General features: G+C 49.7%; 1 protein-coding gene and 1 non-coding gene across 2 annotated transcripts in view; both read right to left on the reverse strand.

Annotated features, from left to right (window-relative positions):
• Nucleotides 1–18,022, reverse strand: part of LOC121151591 (katanin interacting protein) — a 157,559-nt gene that overhangs the window by 126,486 nt on the left and 13,051 nt on the right. Inside the window, exon 2 of the mRNA XM_040973166.1 lies at nt 11,279–11,334. Coding sequence (XP_040829100.1) covers nt 11,279–11,334 — 56 coding nt within the window. The remainder of the gene's footprint in view (nt 1–11,278; nt 11,335–18,022) is intronic.
• Nucleotides 3,445–3,551, reverse strand: LOC121152091. Its single transcript, XR_005883225.1, has one exon. It is a non-coding gene; the product is annotated as a U6 spliceosomal RNA (small nuclear RNA).

Here is an 18,022-nt window from a genome sequence, read left to right on the forward strand (position 1 = left end):
GGCCAGTATCACAATCCTCACTTGACAGGTGACGATGAGGAGGATTGAGATGATGAAGAAATTTGACTTACGGAGTACACAGCATGAACTCAAACTAGGACATGTAACTTCATCCCTGAGTTTCACAGTTGGAATATTCCATTGGATCCTGAGACAGTGTTGTTTTTTAGAGAAGGATGAGCCTGTCTAGATGAAGGTGACCAGGAAGGTGAAAACTCTATCAAGGAGTCCCCTTGAGAACAAATCGAGCTGGGAAGACCATGAGCAAGGACAGCCATCAGCGTCTCTTGCACAAGTCCCCAGAAATGACACCATCTACAATCTTGTGACAGCATGGAAAATAAAGAGTGGTGCCCCTGGTGGACTCAAAACCACCGAGAAATCCCTGGGAGATGGCTGGCAGACAGGACTGGATTAATGAAAAGAAACACAAGCTGAAGCAGAGGCTATGCAGGACTCCCACAAAGGAGGGAGGCGGGGAGGCAACTCACTCTCCGGGGAGACATTGTCCAGGCTGAAGGTCAAAGAGATTCACTGGAGATTCAGGGGAGGGGGAGATGCCAGTGGGTGACTCTTCATCCACCCAGCCCTCGGGAGCTCTGACTGTGGTTTTATGAGATGGAAAAGGCGGGACGTGGTCAGCGGGAAAGGACACGCGCAAGCCAGGGAGACGGTTTGTTGGCATCATTCTTCCGGTGGCAGGTTCTGTCCTGCAGTCACCGGCAGAAGATCAGGTGAAACAAAACACTGTTCACAGGGAAGGAACCAGAAGTCAAGGTCTACACAAGAGCACCCCACAGGCCAGGGAAGACCGGGGCCAACTGCGCACACAGGCTGAGCAGCCCTAACCAGAAACCCAAGATCCAAGATGTTTCACAAGCTGAAATTTTTAGAGCATCATGTGGCCACTCAAAAGATTTAGATTTGGGGCTGGTGGTGTTGCACTGTGGGTTGGACTACCACCTATGACACCAGAATTCCCCATCAGAGTGCTGAGGCAAGTCCCAGCTGCTCCATGTTCAATCCAGCTCCCTGTTGATGTGCCTGGAAACACAGTGGGAAATGTCAGCAGTGTTTGAGCCGCTGCTACTCCACATGGGAGACTCAGAGGAAACTCCAGCCTCCTGGCTTTGGCCTGGCCCGGTCCAGGCTGTTATAGACATTTGGGGAATAAGCCAGCAGATAGAAGCTTCTGTCTCTCCTCTCTCTCTCTCTCTTTCTCTCTCTCTCTCGACTCCTGCTCTTTCTATATAACTCGTATCCAACTTGTGTAAGAACTAACAACCAAGGAAACAAAACAAGTTGAGACATGTGAAATACACCAGATATTATTCATTGGATAGGAGATTGCAAACAAGAAGCAGGAAGAGTCTACTGGAGAAAAACAAATTACAAGCAAAATATTTAATCATTAAAAAAAAATCAAAAGACACAGCAGGACAGAATAGACAGAAAATCAGTACTCTGCAAGGTCTGGCAGAGGCACCGACCCAAATGTTTTTGGCAGAAGTGTAAATTCCGGTTTCCTCACGAGGCTATTTCTAGGTTTCTTGCCAGGTGAGCTCAACAAACCCCTATTATTTAAGGCGAGAGTCGGCAGATAACAACTACAAGCCAAATCTAGGCAACTCCCTGTTTGGGTAAACAAGCCACACCCGCTCATTTACATAGTGACTCTGGCTGCATAAGAAGAATCAAACGTGAAGCTGAGAGTTCGTGCAACAGAGTGGGTGGCCCACAGAGGCTGAAAATCTTTATTATCTGGTCCTTTACAGAGAAGCCTTGCTGCCCCTTGGTTTAGAGCATGATTGCTTGGGTTTCCGGAAAGCTGGACTCCTAACCGAATGGAGATGCGAGAAAAGAAAAAGAACTCTCACGAGATGCACAAAGGTTATTTCTAGAGGGGGAAGAAGGAGGCACAGAATGTGAAGGGAGGAGGGCATTTAAGTATATAAACCTGAACATTTCTTAATAATGGTCATGAACTTGACCATTATTATCTTGCAATTTAATTTTTCTAAGAACAACTGAAGCTCTGACAAGAAACTGCTGATGCATTTGAAAACGCGGAGTTTGAATTGCATTCAGCAAAAGGAAAAAAAAGACACAAAAAGAACTTCTTCTGAGATCCCTTCTGCAGGAAGCTCGAATGCAGGTAGCAGTAATTTAGTGTCCAGATGTGGTTCCCTTTGAAGAGGAGTATTAACTGGGAAGGACCCGCAGAGGACCTCTGGGCTACAAAGAGGGCTCTACATTTTGATGTGGTTACTGCTCTCTTAAAATTCCTTAACATTCCTCAGGCCTGGAGGTAGCCTAACGGCTCAAGTCCTCACCTTGCACGTGCCAGGATCCCATGCAGCCTCCGGTTTTAAGCCTAGCAGCCCCGCTTCCCATCCAGCTCCCTGCTTGTGGCCTGGGAAAGCAGTTGAGGACAGCCCAAAGCCTTGGGACCATGCACCTGCATGGGAGACCTGGAAGAGGCTCCTGGCTTCAAATCAGCTCAGCTCTGGCCACTGCAGCTGCTTGGGGAGTAAATCATTGGACGAACGATCTTCCTCTCTGTCTCTCCTCCTCTCTGTATATCTGCCTTTCCAATAAAAATACATAAATAAATGTTTTTTAAAAAGTAATTATTCTAGGGAAAAAAAAGTTGTTTAGAACTTTGTTCAACTTCGCTGCTCTTAATTTCATGACTTTGTTTGAATTATTTGGGGCGTGTGGGGAAGCAGTTGCTTTAGTGGCTTCTCATTGGGATGCATGGAGTTGGGAAAGGCGAGCTTCGGACCATGCCCGCTTATCCTACAAGGAAACCAGGGCTTTTCTCATCTGAGATTGTTGCCCTAGCTTGCCTGGGCACCTGCCCAACTCTCCCGTCCTGTTTGGTTCAGAGCCTCCTCGGGGCCCTGGGAAGAGGAGAGTGGTAAAGGAGAAGGGAGCCATCCAGGGCTGGGTTTCATGTGGCTAACCCCCTCTGTTACTGCACAGCGTCCTCACATGCTTGAGGAGCAAGGACTGCCAAACCTCACCGTACAGACATGGCAGCTAGAGTAAGGCACGGGGCACAGCAGTCAGAGTGCCTCTTGGGATACCCTCGCTGCCTATTAGAGTGCACAGGTGCAAGCCGTGGCTCCATTCCCCATCCGGCTGCCTGCTAATGTATACAATGGGGGAAAGCAGGTGATGCTGGCTCGAATGCTTGGGCCCCTGCATGGGAGACCCAGACGGAATTCTTGGCTTCAGGGCTCTTTGGAACATATTTTTACACATTTTACTGAAATGCAGTATATACAGCAAAAAATGCACGAGTGTCCTGATGACTTTTTGGCCTCTGATCACAGTCATAAGCAACACCTATAGTAAGGACAAAATAGACCAGAGGTCCTAGAGGTCTCACTGTTCTCTCTCCATTTCCTTTTTTTAATATGGGGAAGAGTACATTGCCAGAAAAATCTGGAACGCTTCAGGAGTTTGTGTATCATTCTTGCAAAGTGGCCATGCTGATCTTCTCTGCTTAATTCCATTTTTAGTATGTGTGCTGCCAAAGCGAGCACTGGGTTCCTGGCTTTGGCCGGGGCCCAGCCCTGGCTCTTGTTGGCATCAGGGGAAGGAACCAGCAGATGGAAGACTGATTTCTCACCCTCTCTTTCCAAAGTGAAAAATAAAAACAAAACAAAACCCTGAGCCTCCACATGGATAAAATTAAAAAAAAAAAAAAAAAAAAAAACCTTGTCTAAGGTTTAAGGTTTAAGGTTCAAGGATCTTCGAAAGCGATCCCCACACTCCGGCTCCTCTGCCAGGGCCTGTGGAATGCCCAGGATCAGCTGGGCCCGGCACTTGCTGTGTTAACTGAGCCTAGATTGCCTCACTCACTGGATGCGGCTTATTGCTGCCTACCTCACCAGGGGATGATGAGGAGTGAGTAAGACAATGGAGACGTGAAAGCCATTTTTAACAACTGGGCCATCTGTCAGGTGCGCTGCAAAGTGGCCAGGAGGCTAACAGCTGCTGCTTTTTGCCTGCCTGCCAGCCTTCTCCCCTTCTTCTGGCAACCGGCGCCTGATTGCTCCCTTGGGAAGAAAACCCTCAGGAAGCGTGTGCTCGCCTTTGAGATTGAGCCCAGCTGCCCTTCCTTGGGGGGCGCGGGCGAGGGAAGCGAGGAAGCCCAGCCAGACACTCGCTGGTGCATCTCAATCCACAGGCTTGCCTCAACAGGAGCGCCGAGGAGCTTGCTTTTGGCAGACGTGGTTGGGAGCAAGATACCAATGACAGAGAGAAAGGGACAACGGGGAAGAAGGGGCTTAGGGTGTGTCAGGCACTGCTCTGAGTACCTCTGAGCACCCAGTAAGGCAGCGTCTGCCACTGGCCCCGTTCTATAGTTGAAGAATGTGAAACTCAGTGGTAAGGAGGTTTTGGGGGTAACAGATGAAGCAGGAATTACACCCTCGGGCCATGTGGCTTTTCCCTCCACTGTCTGGCCTCTGTGGGGTCAGCCTGGGTCTGCTGGCTGTCATCGCGCCTCAGATAGAGGACACAGACTGTTGGGGAACGGACTTGCTCCAAAAGGAGGCAGAGTGCAGAAGAGTGAGGGCTGAGGGCCTGGATCCAGCCATGTCTGATGTCTGTGCTTTTTAGGTAAGGCGACAAAATCACCTTTTTCTTGGGGGGGTGGGGGGGAGGCACCACAAAGTTGCTGTGGGGAAGGCTTTGGTCACCTGGACAGAGTCAGTATCACAGAGCCACTGGCTCTTGTCGGATCTGGCCGGACCCCAGGGAAAACAGGCGCAGAGAAGAAGAGCAGAGGCGCTGTGGCTGGGGGTGGCAGCTCTCCCCAGGCTGCTATCAGGAGGAAGCTCCCGCCCTCAGTGCTTTTTCCAGAACCTAAGCCGTATTCTTGCCCCAGAGGGATGTGTCCACTTGCAGGGACAAAGCAAAGGGAGGCCCTTTCAAGGCAATTTCTGGCCTGCGATCTCCGCATAGAGAAAGCTCTGCGGATGAAGGGCACACTGCTTACCCACAGCAGGCTCAGCGGGGGAAGCTGTCCATGTTCTCTCTCTCTGGTTGCAAATGGCTGCCCTTTGATGGTGTTTTTTGTTTTGCTTTTGGTGTTTTTGTTTTCTTCCCTAAGAGTTTAATCCTGTGCAGGAAGTTAAGCCGATACCAGAAAGGTTTTAGACATGTCAATCTCCTTCCTGGCATTTTATCAGAAATTGATTCTCCTTGCTTTGCAAGGCATGTGTCTGGGCCTTGTACCAGGCACCGTGTTCACGGACACACCTCCTGCTGTTCCAGCCCTGATCCTTGGCTGCAGATCCACAGGGCAAGCTAATTGCATGGGGCACAGAGCACCTGTCAGCTCTTCATCCAACACTCGGGGAGGGCGGGGATGGCAGCCCACGCCCTGCTCTTCCAGGCAGGTGTCTCCCCACAGCAGACTCTGAAGGGATTACTAACGAGGCTGCCACGGTACTTCCGATGTTTAGGGAAAGGGTAAGCAAAAGATGACCTGATTTTAGTCCTCCAGATTCTGAAATCTACCCACCTTTTTTTTTTTTCATAATACATATATGCCATGAACTTTTTGAAGACTTCCCTGTATATGTGGAATTCAAAATATTTGGCACCATGTTGTGGGCATTGTGGGGTAGTGGGTTAAGCTGCTGTGACATCCACAACCCATACTGGAATGCCAGATAAGAGATCTGATCCAGGTCCTGCCACCCCACACGGGATAGATGCAGTTCCTGACCCCTTGGTTTCACTCTAGCCTAGCACCAGCTGGTACCATCATGTGAGGAATGAACAAGCAGATGAAAGATCTCTCTCTCCATCACTAAGCCTTTAAAATAATGAATAAATATCTCTTAAAAATATGTTTGGGGACAGACATGGTGCCCAGTATGTTCATCCTTCATTAGTAGCACCAGCATCCCATATGGATACTGGCTCGAGTCCTCGCTGCCCCACTTTCAATCCAGGTCCCTGCTTGTGGCCTGGGAAAAGCAGTGGAGAGGGCCCACATCCTTGGGACCCTGCGCCCACATGGGAGATCTGGAAGAAGCTCCTGGCTCCTGGTTTCGGATGGACCCAGCTTATCACTGCCGCTATCTGGGGTGTGAACCAGCAGATGCAAGATGTCTCTCTCTCCATTTCTCTCCCTGTATTCTTTCACGTCTCTACCCAGGAAGAAGAACTGATTTTGGTAAAACCACAGATTTTGGAATGTTGGCTCTCAAGCAGCCTCAGCAGCCTTCGTTGTCATTTAAAAAAAAAATGTGTCCCACAGAGCCCTTGAGGTCTGTAAATATGGAAGGGGCAGTTCGTGACTGCGCCGAAGGTCACACGCACACTGAGCACGTGACCGAGGGAGAGGGCTAAGGAGGAAGGGGAAGGAAGAGGTGGGATCCCGAGTGTCGTCTAAAACTGACACCAGGATCACAAGTCAAAGGGGCCCCCCATAATACCCTGGATGGGTGCTATGAGCACCTGAGTGGACAGCTTTCCTCCTACCCTCTGGGAGACAAGGGGACGGGGGGACGACAAGGGATGGCCACCGAATGGATCCCAAGATGGGTCCTCTGCCATGGTAAAGTGAACTTCAACCTGGCCAACACTCTGCAGACTGGCCTGAAACAAAACCCACTACCCCTCTCACGCGCCGTGAGGGAGGAACTGGGAGTGGTACTGTCAATCCAACCCATGACTTTTTTTTTTTTTAAGATTTGCTTATTTTTATTGCAAAGTCAGATATGCAGAGGAGGAGAGATAGAGAGGAAGATCTTCGGTCTGCTAGTTTACTCCCCAAGCAGCTGCAAATGGCCAGTGCTCAGCTGATTTGAAGCCAGGAGCTTCTTTCAGGTCTCCCCCGCAGGTACAGGGTTCCACGGCTTTGGGCCGTCCTCAACTGCTTTCCCAGGCCACAGGCAGGGAGTTGAATGGGAAGCGGGACTGCCAGGCTTAGACCGGTGCCTATGTGGAATCCCAGAGTGTGTGAAAAGAGGACTTTAGCCACTAGGCTATTGCGCCAGGCCTTTGGTTTTTTTATTTTTAGCACTTTTAAAGGCAGTGAGAGAGAGAGAGAGAGAGAAAGGAAAGGAGAAGAGAGGTGAGAAGAGAAGACAAGGGAAGCAGCTCTTCCATCTACTGGTTCACTCCCCAAATGCCCTCAGCAGTTGGGCATGGGTCAGGTCGAAGCCAGGAGCCCACAAGCCCACAGCTCCATCTGGGTCTCCTACTTAGATGACAGTGGTCCAGGTGTTGCAGCCATCACCTGCTGCCTCCCAGGTGTGCCTTAGCAGGAAGTTGGATTGAAAATTGAGTAGCCAAGACTTGAACCAGGCACGCCAGGGTAGGATATGGACATCCCAGGTAAGAGCTTAACTTGCTGTTCTACAACATGAGCCCCTATAAGTGTATCTGATCATAGAGTGCTTCTCCAAGACCTTCTGGGACAAGAGTGATTTTCAAATGTAAACATATGATCTGTCTGGTTCCAAAGGTTTCCTATATATCCACAATGGAGTTGTGGAGTTCTATGCAGCCATGAAAAGTATGAGATTCGCCCCCCATGTGTCCCGCTAGGCAGTGCTCTCCAAGGCACGTCCAGGGACAAAGCAATGTGTATTACTGCTCTATGATATTAAGTAGGGGAGGGAGAGGGCACGGCGGGTCAGTTGCAGCCCTGTAGAGAAGCACGCAATCCCAGCTCTGCATAGTTGGAGAATTGTGCAATGTATCTGGAAGGACACGTGAACTGACCACGGTGGTCATCTCTGGGAGGAAAGCTCAGGGCTGGGTTCTTGCGTGCTCCGAATCCTCTGACCAGACCCCCTGATGCTGTCAGAGGAGAGAGGCAAGGCTTCCTGGAGGCAGAGTGGGGATTACGGTCCTTGCAGGAAAGTGCAGCCTTCACAGTTGGCTTGGAGTCCGCAGATCCCTTCAGCTCGGCTGGTTAAAATATCCTCGCCTCATCCCTAACAGTTATTCATGCTTCCTGCCTGTGGCGATTATAAAGTGTTTATGGTCCTTGGTCATGAATTATTAATGATTTTGAAATTGTGGTCACTGTAGTTTACTCAAAAGTCATTAGGAAGTAAATTTATCATACAGTGTTTTTAAAGGGAGAGAGAGAGAGAGAGAAAATAGGAAACCACTGAGGAGGAAGGATCATGATCATTGTGTAGCTCAAGCCTCCAGGGCCCATACTGGTGCCCAGGCCACAGTGGCTCTCCTGGGCAGGCGGCTGTGGCCCTCACGGTCACATGGCTCCCTGTGACTGTGAATTCATGCCCAGGCGTGCCTGGAGGGCTGCCATGTGACCCTGGACAACTCGCGGTGTATACTGACGCACCCGTGGAGGTTAGCACAAACATCAAAGGCAGGGGTACACTCAAGTGCCTTGCACAAGGCTTCCCTGATAAAAAGGTTCTGGAAATGGACTGTGAAGGATGGCAGAGCTGTTAAACACACCCACTTAGAAAAGGTGAAGACTCCCCCTTGCCTGCATGCCCAGCTGTGTACACACACACTCTGCTTTTAGCAAACTCAGGGATCTCAGGGGGATTCCATGGAAGAGGGGGACCAGGACCCCAAATGCCCTCTGGGATGGGGTTGTCTGGACAATCCTCTCTGTCCCCTCTGAATGCCCCCCATGAATGTGCCTCTGCTCTCTGGACCTTGGTTCTCCTCTGAGCTGGGGCTGATTGTTCTCTGGAGGCCCAGCTCAGAAGCCGGGGAGTCTGGTCAGAAGGATACCAGGAAGCACAAACCAAAGAAAAGGCTGCTGGGATTAGAACTGGCACTCATTGTGGGATCCCGGCCCATTCAAGGCAAGGACTTAAGCTGCTTGGCTATTGCGCTGGGCCCTCTTTCTCCTTTTTGGGACCAGTGTTGTGGGGGCAGCAAGTTAAGTCACAGCCTGTAATGCCAACGTCCCATATTGTCACCAGTGTGAATCCTGGTTGCTCTGCCTCTGATCCAACTCCCTGCTAGAAAACAGTGGAGGATGGTCCAAGCGCTTGGACTCCGGCCACCTGCATGGGAGACCCAGAAGAAACTTCTGGCTCCTGGCTTTGGCTCTGCCAAGTCCTAACAATTGCAGCTATTTAGAAATGGAAGGTATCTCTCTCCCTCTCTGTCACTTTGCCTTTCAAATGAATAAACTAAATTTTTTAAATATATGAATTTTATTCATCTGAAAGGAAGAGTGATAGAGAGTGAGGATGAGACGGATGGGGGGAAAAGATCTTTCCATCTGCTGGCTCACTCCCCAAATGACTGCAACAACCAGGCTTGAGCAAGGTTGAGGTCAGGAGCTTACAATCCCATTTATGCCTCCCATGGGGGTGCCAGGGGCCCAAGTACTTGGGTCATCCTCTTCCACTTTCTCAGGTTTATGAGCAGGGAGCTGGAGCAGAAATGGGAAAGCTAGAACTCAAACTGACACTGCAATATGAGATGCTGTTGTCCCAAGTGATGGCTTAACCCACCACACTACAGTGCTGGGGCCCCTGGCAAGGTCTTTAGAGCAGACTTCACAGTGGGTCAGTCGCAGTCCTGGAGAGAAGCACCCAATCCCAGCCCGATATAGAATATGCAGCGCTGGGGATGGGGCAGCTTAGCCCACACTACTTCACCATCAAACAAAACCAGGAGGTGTGATCCCTGCTGTCTAATCCAGCCTGCTCTGCGACAGGCTGCCGCATCCTTGCCTGTTACGTGACACCTCTTGATCTCTACCCTGCACCAAGGCCTATGGGGCTCCTGGACAATTCCCTCTGGTGTGGGGCCTGGGTCTGCGCCTTTGGCCACCAGCCAAGGGAGGCCTGCAGACCTGGGTTCCCGCCTGTGCTAGGTCCTCTGCCTTGGGGTCCCTAGAAGGATTTCGCAGGAAGACAGGCACCTGCTCCTGCCTCCAGAAAGGCAGACCCTCCCAGTGGGGACTGGGCTAGGTCAGCCTTCAGTCAGTCCACCGGGGCCCACATTTAAAGCTCGGCAGCAGCAACAAAGTTCTGAAGTTGTCATCCCAGCAGGGCTGACTGAAATGAGACGAGAACCCCCACTGGCTGTTCTGGCTAGTGTGGAAGTCACATCCAAGTGCAAGAGGCTCTTTGCAGTTCAACTCTACGGTTCTTCTGCAAAGTTGGCTGGGAGCCAAAGTGGTGGAACAAGGAGCCAAGAGAGAAAAAGGCAAAGACCAAGCCTTGTCGCCATTTTTGCCTGCACAATGCCTTTTTCTCACTGGAGTGTGGTCACTGGACAATCACTGCATCAGCGTATGTCGATGAATTTTTCAGGCCTGGTGGGCGTTTGCAATGAGCCACCAAGGCTCAAGTTTGATTCCCAATGGCATGGGACTCGATGAAGGGGCCCAGCAACAACCTGTGGACGCCTGCTCTTGGATGGAGCTCCGTGAGCTCTGGCTTTGACCATGCTGCTTCCTCAGGCTGGGAGATCCCACACTTCTCCTTCCGGAAGCGGCCATCGTTGCTTCTGTAACTTAGCAGTGGCCTGATTTCCACATGGAAATCCCTCTTTCTGGTTCTTTCTGGGATGGCGCATCTCTCATTGAGAGCATCCTGTTGTACCTGTCTTCTAACTTGATCCCTTACCTCTGGTCCCTAGATGCTGGGCTCAGGGCAGGTACACTCAAGCGTGGGGACATTTCAAGAATAGCCGCAATATTCTGTCACCCTTCCCGTGAATAGGTGAGGCCTCTTTCACCAATCCTCGCATGAGGACTGCTCCTGTGACTTGAAGATTGGCAAGTGGTGAGGGGACATTGCGCCAGTTGTGGCCTGGGACTCAGAGGTCCTGTGGTTGCTGCTCTCATACACCCCAAAGCAGTGCCAGGCAGACAAAGCTGGCTAGCTTGCTGCAGGATGAGAGGACACGAGGACCAGCACACAGACCCCCTAGCTGGCACTGTCGTTCAAGTGCAGGTGCCTGAGCGAGCCCCCGCTGAGTTCCGCAGGGCCTGACCAGTCAGGCGAATCCAAATTGCTGACACACAGGATTGGAAGCCAGGTTCCATGGTGGTTGGTTTAAGGCACTAAAATTTGAGGTGCTTTCTTCCACAGGCAAAGCTAACATACACTCAGCCAAAGAGCATGGATACAAGCAACAATGCGTTGATAAGTTTGGTTGTCTGCTACCAATGGAAGTGGGATTCCAGCTTGGATCTCAGACACAAAAATGAGCAGGAGATCCAGGAATATCTGTTCACCACCCTGCCCCCTGGGGTGCATCCCACCCACCAGCCCTTCACCAGGGGCTCCATTACCTCCTTTTTCTCCCGGGAGCAGGACTGGCTTCTCTCGGCCTTTCGCAGGCTCTGACCTGTAGCGGTTCAAAGGCAGAAGCAGAGATGAAGACTGTGTGACTAACAGTTAGTTTTATGAACACAAAGGCTTTTTATTTGCAAACTGAATAGACGAGACCAATCATAATCAAATGATTTTTAAGAAAATGCAGCCTATTATTATAATGGAGAAATGGCATACTCTGGAAATAGACCATCGGCAAGGAAAATGGTAATTCACACACTCATGTTATTCGACTATAATGAACCAACCTCCAGCCCTTTAATCTGCAACATTATCTGCAGTCAGAGAGGGCCTACGGACTGCAGTTTTCCCAGTTGAATTACATTTGTATTAAATTGTTTGGAATTACATAAAACGCCTTCCACAAAAATGCCTTCCACTGTGTGCATACACATAACCTTTGATGAGTGCGTACCAAGGCACTGCACCAAAGCCCCTCCACTCTCCACCGCAGCCATTGGTGCGGGTGTGAATCAGCGGTAATCACCTGCGGTCTGTGAAATGGGCAATTTTGGAGAGAATTGTTGCCTTCCTTGGAGAACTCAAAAGCCTAAGATTTGAAGGTAGCAGGCATCAGTTCAACAGAGAACCACCATCCTGTTTCAATAGGCTGCTCCCAATGCAGTTTACAGTGGAAGTTTTATGGAAGGGTCCATTAGAAACAGGATTTCTAGATGGAAAATGAATAGATGGCTTTGTTGGTAAAATGCAAAACAAAAGCCATGGCCTATCATCAGTGCGTCTCCCAAAACGGCCACACTCCATGACTCAGTAAGAGCACTCAGAAGGCAAGGGCCGGAAGGCCGGGTGCCAGCAAGGGGCAGGGACCAAGACTCAGAGGCACACAGCGGCCCTTGGTATGCTTGCTTGTGAGTGTCCGCACATCAGTGAGAGTCATAGCTTGTGACGAAGCTCAAGCTTTGGGTTTTCTTGCAAGAGATCCAAGAGGCTTGCAAGAGCCTCTGCAAATAGCCAAATAAAAACAGGACTCAGAAGGGGCTGGTGTAGTGGCTCAACTGTCTAATCTTCCACCTGCAAATGCTAGCATCCCATGTGGGCACCAGTTCATGTCTCAGCTGTCCCACTTCCCATCCAGCCCCCTGCTTATGGTCTGGGAAAGCAGCAGAGGATGGCCCAATGCCTTGGGACCCTGTATCACTGTGGGAGACCCTGAAAAAGCTTCTGGCTCCTGATCTGCTCAGCTCTAGCCATAGCAGTCATTTGGGGAGCAGACCAGAGAGTGGAAGATCCTTCTTTCTGCTTCTCCTTTCTGTAACTCTGCCTTTCCAATAAAAATAAATAAATCTTGAGGGAGGAAAAAAAAAAAAGCAGAGGATTCAGAAAGGACACAGCTGGAGAATTTAGACAGTGAAATAGTATCATGGCATGGTAGACACCTGTTGGGGGATCTCAGCTCTTGCTGACGCTAAACAAACCTCTTTTCTCATCCTCTTTTTCCCGGACTTCAGATGGTGCCTCCCAGGGCAGCCATCCTTACGGATCAAACCTCCAACCAGGCATGGAGTTCTGACCCAACTACAGCTGAGCAGAACCCCAGCCTAAGAATTCAGAATTGGTTCTAAGAGGAGAGGAGAGTGGGGAGAAAGGCAGGGCAGGTTCTTTTTGTGTGGATGAGAACTGTGTGCTGTAAGGAGCCACTGGCCTGCTACCTCGGGGAAGACCAAGAAGGCTGGGATGCCAGCACAGAACAGACTGACCTGGAATGGAGGCCACGCCTGCCGTGGTGTGCCACAGTACCCACGGACAGCTATTTCCTCTCTGTGCTTTTGTCTTAAGACAAACAGTCTGGGAACTAGGGATGATAGAAAGCCAGGAGGATGTGCTGCCGTGCTGGTAGAGTTTGCATGTGGGGACAGAGTATATGGAAGCTCTCTGTATCCTCTGTTCTATTTCACTGAAAGCGCTAGAACACAGTCTATCAATTAAGCATGCACACACACACACACACACACACCCTAAAAAGAAGAAAGAAAAGAAAAAAGGACCAGATATTAGAGCCCAGAAGATTCAGTGTTTAGATTTGATCATGCCCTCCTGGCGCCTGCTGCTTGACCAGCTTCCAGAAGCCCTTGGCCGCACCTGTTCTGGCCCAAGGAATTCTGAGTGGGTCCTTTTGGGCTGGCTGGAAATGATGCTCTCTAGCCCAGGTGGCCAGGTCCTACGATGCAGAGCCAAGAGCTGGAGACGGGCCCAAGTTGGAAGGAACACAGCAGTCTGTAAGCCAGAGTGGCTGACAATGCACTGAATCCCAGCAGTGCAGGGAGACCAAAGTGAGGGTCCAGAGGAAGGGCAGTGAGCGGGAGGACAGGGCCATTCTGGGGACGAACCCGGCCGAGCTCTAAGTCTGGCAGCACCAAGTCCCGGGGACCCAGTCCTGGAGGCCGCTGACTTGTTGCGCAACCTCAAAGAAGCCACAGAATCATGTAGGACACGGGTCGGCTCCTACTTTTTTTTTAAAGTGAGAACTAGGCTGGATCAACTCTGGGCTTGCTTTTCATCTCTAAAATTCTATTACACCAATAAAGAAGGGTGGGGGAGAAAAAAAATGAGGTGGTCCATAAAAACAAAATATTACTACAAAGAACACAGAGCTTAACTACTGAAATTTGAACACGAATCTCTCCACTGGAGTTAATTAGAAGCTTCTTTATTCACAAAATTGGAAAATAATTCGCGTACTTTCCACTGCAGATAATTCGCTCTAATTATAAGCATTTGTTATCTAACCACCCTTGAAGACAGGTTGGCCCCGTCTCTGCACTCCTGAGCCCCCTCTTCCTCCAGACAGCTCAAACCCGAGGGCTGTCTCCAGGTGACATGGTGGCTGTCTAGGGCACTTAACTTCTCTGAGTATCTTCCTGTCTCTATCTTGTTTATTCTCACAACAACTCAGGGAGGGAAGTGGAGGAAGGTGACATTAATATCAATACATGCCTCTTGCAGCACGAAGGGGTGTTCTTCTGCATTTTGCAAGGTGACCTGCCTGCGTTGGCTGGGAAGCAATAAATAAGGCTGAATGTAAATGATACGTGCACACTACACTTCCTGGAATAGATGTGTGCCTGCAGAGAAGGAATAAGGGGGAAAAAAAAAGAAAAGAAAAAGAAAACAACACGGATGCATTGCACATTTCAGTAAATATAATCCTGTTCTACCACTTATGGTGTTAGAAGGGTTTTATCTGCTCTCAGGATTTATGTGTGGTGGTTAGAAGGCTGTGACGCTCCAGCTTGATGTTGCTCTGGATGCAAATAAGAGGCATTGCTGGCCTGGGGTGGGGGGGACCAGCTGCCTCAGACACTCCTTTCAGAAGTCAGCAGGCCAGGGGAAAATCAGCCTTGAAACTGCCTTTGGAAAAGAGCTCCACCCTCCTGTAAAGCACAGCCTTTGGGATATGGCTTTTCCCATTCCTTGCACATAGGTAAAATTTGGTATGTATGCAAATGCATAGCACATGATAAAAAAATACCTATGCAAGATGTAATTTTATGGTAGTCTTAATCAAACCATTCATATTCTAAGTACTGCTGTCTTTCCTCTTGAGGTGGGAGGAGTGTGATGTGGGTGGGGGCAGGAGACAGGGACCAAGTTCATGGAAGTTCCACCCCTGGTGAACACAGCTGCAGCACACCCAACACCTGCTATGCTACAATCATCATCTCCTGTGCCCTCACTACCACTCCTTTAGACCAGGGTCTAGCCAACTTCTGTAAGGATCACCTAGAAAATACTTTTGACTGTGAGGTCTTTAAGGTAATAAAGGTCTCTGATGCAATGCTGTGGCACAAAAGCGGCCAGAGACAACATATAAATAAATGGGTGTGGCTATGTCCCAATAAGAAGACTTTATGAAAACACAGGTAGCAAGCCAAGCCAGATCTGGCCCACAGGCTGTGTTGGCTGACTCTCGAGTTAGATGTAGAAATGAATGAAGAAGTGAGAACCAAATCCAGAGCATGTGATTGAACCACTTGTTGAAGGTCACAGAAATGCAGATTGCTAAGTGTCAGGGCTCAGCGTGCGCCTAACTGCCATCATTACCATCATCATTATCATTGCCATCACCATGGGAGCACACCTTTAGCCAGGTCTGACAGTGTGCCAGGTGCTGGGCTCTGGCCTGAGCCATACATTCACTCATTGACTCCCCACAGTTTCCTTAAGAAACAGGCACTCTTAGGATTGTACTTGTCAGACGCAGGTGGTGAGATCCAAAGAGCTTGGGAAACTTGCCCAGTGTCGCACGGCTAGTGAGTGGAGGAGCTCTGATTAGGATCTGGGCAACTCCGCTCCAGGCAGCCGGTGCTGCTATCCACCAGACTACACTGTCCCTCAGCCTGCTCCTGGTAGACACAGAAGAACAAACAGTGCAAGCGTGTGCCGGGGAGGGAATCTGTATTAGGGAACTCCTGTCTGTGCGCTGTAGCTTTTGAATGTGTCGTGGGCTCCCGGAGCAATTAATAAGTGGAAAATGATTCCCCGGTGAAGGTGGGGCTTCCATCGAGCCAGATGGCAAAGCGAGAAGCGTGAGAAGACACCAAGGTGCCTGAGATGCAGAGTGTTGGGAGGTGGCCTTCACATTAGACACCTGCTAATTAGAACCTGCTTCCATCTAGTCAGGGAAAATGCTCAGATGGGCTGAGAAAGGTGGGTCTTGGGAGAACGAAGGTGGCTCCATGGAAGTCCTATCAGGAAAGCAAGCCTGGACAGGAAGCTCGCACAGCACAAAGGAGCTTCAAATAAAGAAAATGCTTCAGTCTAGTGTGGTGACGGTGCTGCCACTGGCCCACTAATTGCAGGATGATTTAGTCTTTTCCTTGACTAAATATGAAGCCTCATGCTGCACTTGTTGGATGTTTATGAAATTTAATTGACACCACACACATTCCACTGTTGTGGGGGGGTGGGAGGCGGCGGTCCGCTTCCTCTCACCTTACACAGACTGGCAAAAATCCAAATATTTGCCACTATCATCTTGGCAGGATCTGATGAAGCTCAAAAATGGTGCCACCCTCTCGGAGGGTAACTTGGCAACACTGTTGAACACACAAATGTGTTTTCTTTTTGAGCCAGCTAAATTGCTGCTGGGACTCTGCTGTGAAGAAACACCTCCAGGCACGGGAAACAAGCATATGCACAAGGTGTTTGGTGAGTCACAAGGGCAAAGACAGAAACGATCATAAATCCATCAGTGGGAGACGACTTAATAAATATGGTGAATCCACACAACAGTCTAGGAGACCAGCAAGCTCCTTATATTCTACTCCTTATAAATCCTCAAGAGATGGCCAAATTTTACTTAAATCAACAGAAGGAGGCTGATAGAGAGAAGGCACACGGCACGTGATCTCCTCCCTAAGAAAGACAGGAGGTAGGCACGGTTATACTGATTCTATTTGTTATACAATCACCCGGAGGTTACGTGTGAGCGGCTTCTCCGTGTAGACTTTATGTACAATATTATCCAAATTTTGGAGTGATTTATTTGTATCTATCTCCTAGTCAACAGATTCAAAGATTAAACTTCTGTAGACTGATAGATGGTTTGGAGATGATTTGAGCATCCCCTCCCTCCCCAAATGCCTGTGTGGGAACCTTGGTTCCCAGGGCGGCAATGTTGGAAGACGGTACAGAACTTTGGGAAGTGGGGTCTCCTAGGAAACCCTTAGAGCAAGTTGGAGGAGACTGTGTGTGTGTGTGTGTGTGTGTGTGTGTGTGTGTACCTGAGCCTGGCCCCACAGTGTGTCCTCCTTCCTGTCTTACCACATGGTTCTTCCACACATCTCTAAACTCTGCCAGGAGCGATGCAGCTGAAGAGAGGAACGGGGAGCTGGTCCTCACAGTATGCTGGTTACATTTCCAAGCACCCAAATCGTGACCTAACTCTAAATCTTCTTTAGGAAGTTAGGATGCCCCGGGTGTTCTGTTATGGTGATGACCAACTTGCTAATACAGCTTTCAAAAAAAAAAAAAAAGAAATGACATATTAGGAAATGCTACAAAGCCCAGAGCAGGTGTATGGCCTGGTACAAGGAGATGGAGTCGCCTCCATGAACCCCAGGACCCTGAAGCTTGCAGGAAAGAGAAAACCTTATTTTTTGGAGGACAAATTGCCTTCTTTTAGAAGATCAATCTATAATGTGGGAGAGATAAAGACAAAATGATGGCAAAATACAGTTCCTGGAAATTGAAACAACAGTTTCTTCGCTAAGCCAACAGGCTATTGGTGACCTGCTTGCTTATTTGAGGGTCAAGTGCTTATGAAACGGCTGGAAATGATGAGAAAAGAAAAAAAGCCAAAGGATCAAAGATGCGGGGGTCGGGGGAACAACATTTGTTCAGAATGGCTGCCAGGAAATTGTGGTTTCCTGAATGAGGGCCAGGCACCCACCACGGCCAGGCTCTTTGCCAGGTCACAGCCCCTGGGCTTTCTTGGCTGCTTCTGGCAATAGTAAGGACACATAGCCCAGATAGGCTTGGCTCAAGGTCACGGCCCAAGGCCCCAGAAAAATGTGGACAAATCCTGTGCTGGGAACACGCACTCCATCCTGCTTCCTCTCTGCACACTCTCCTTGAAGACCGGGAACAACAGCATGGCCAGAGCACCGTGGTCGCTACCCACAACCCCATATGTCCTCACCCCAACTCCTAGCCTCTTGCATGCTTCTGGAACCTGGGAT

Source organism: Ochotona curzoniae, unplaced genomic scaffold, assembly GCF_017591425.1.
Source record: "Ochotona curzoniae isolate NIBS_2020 unplaced genomic scaffold, NIBS_Ocur_1.0 contig_2321, whole genome shotgun sequence".
Classification (NCBI taxonomy): domain Eukaryota; kingdom Metazoa; phylum Chordata; class Mammalia; order Lagomorpha; family Ochotonidae; genus Ochotona; species Ochotona curzoniae.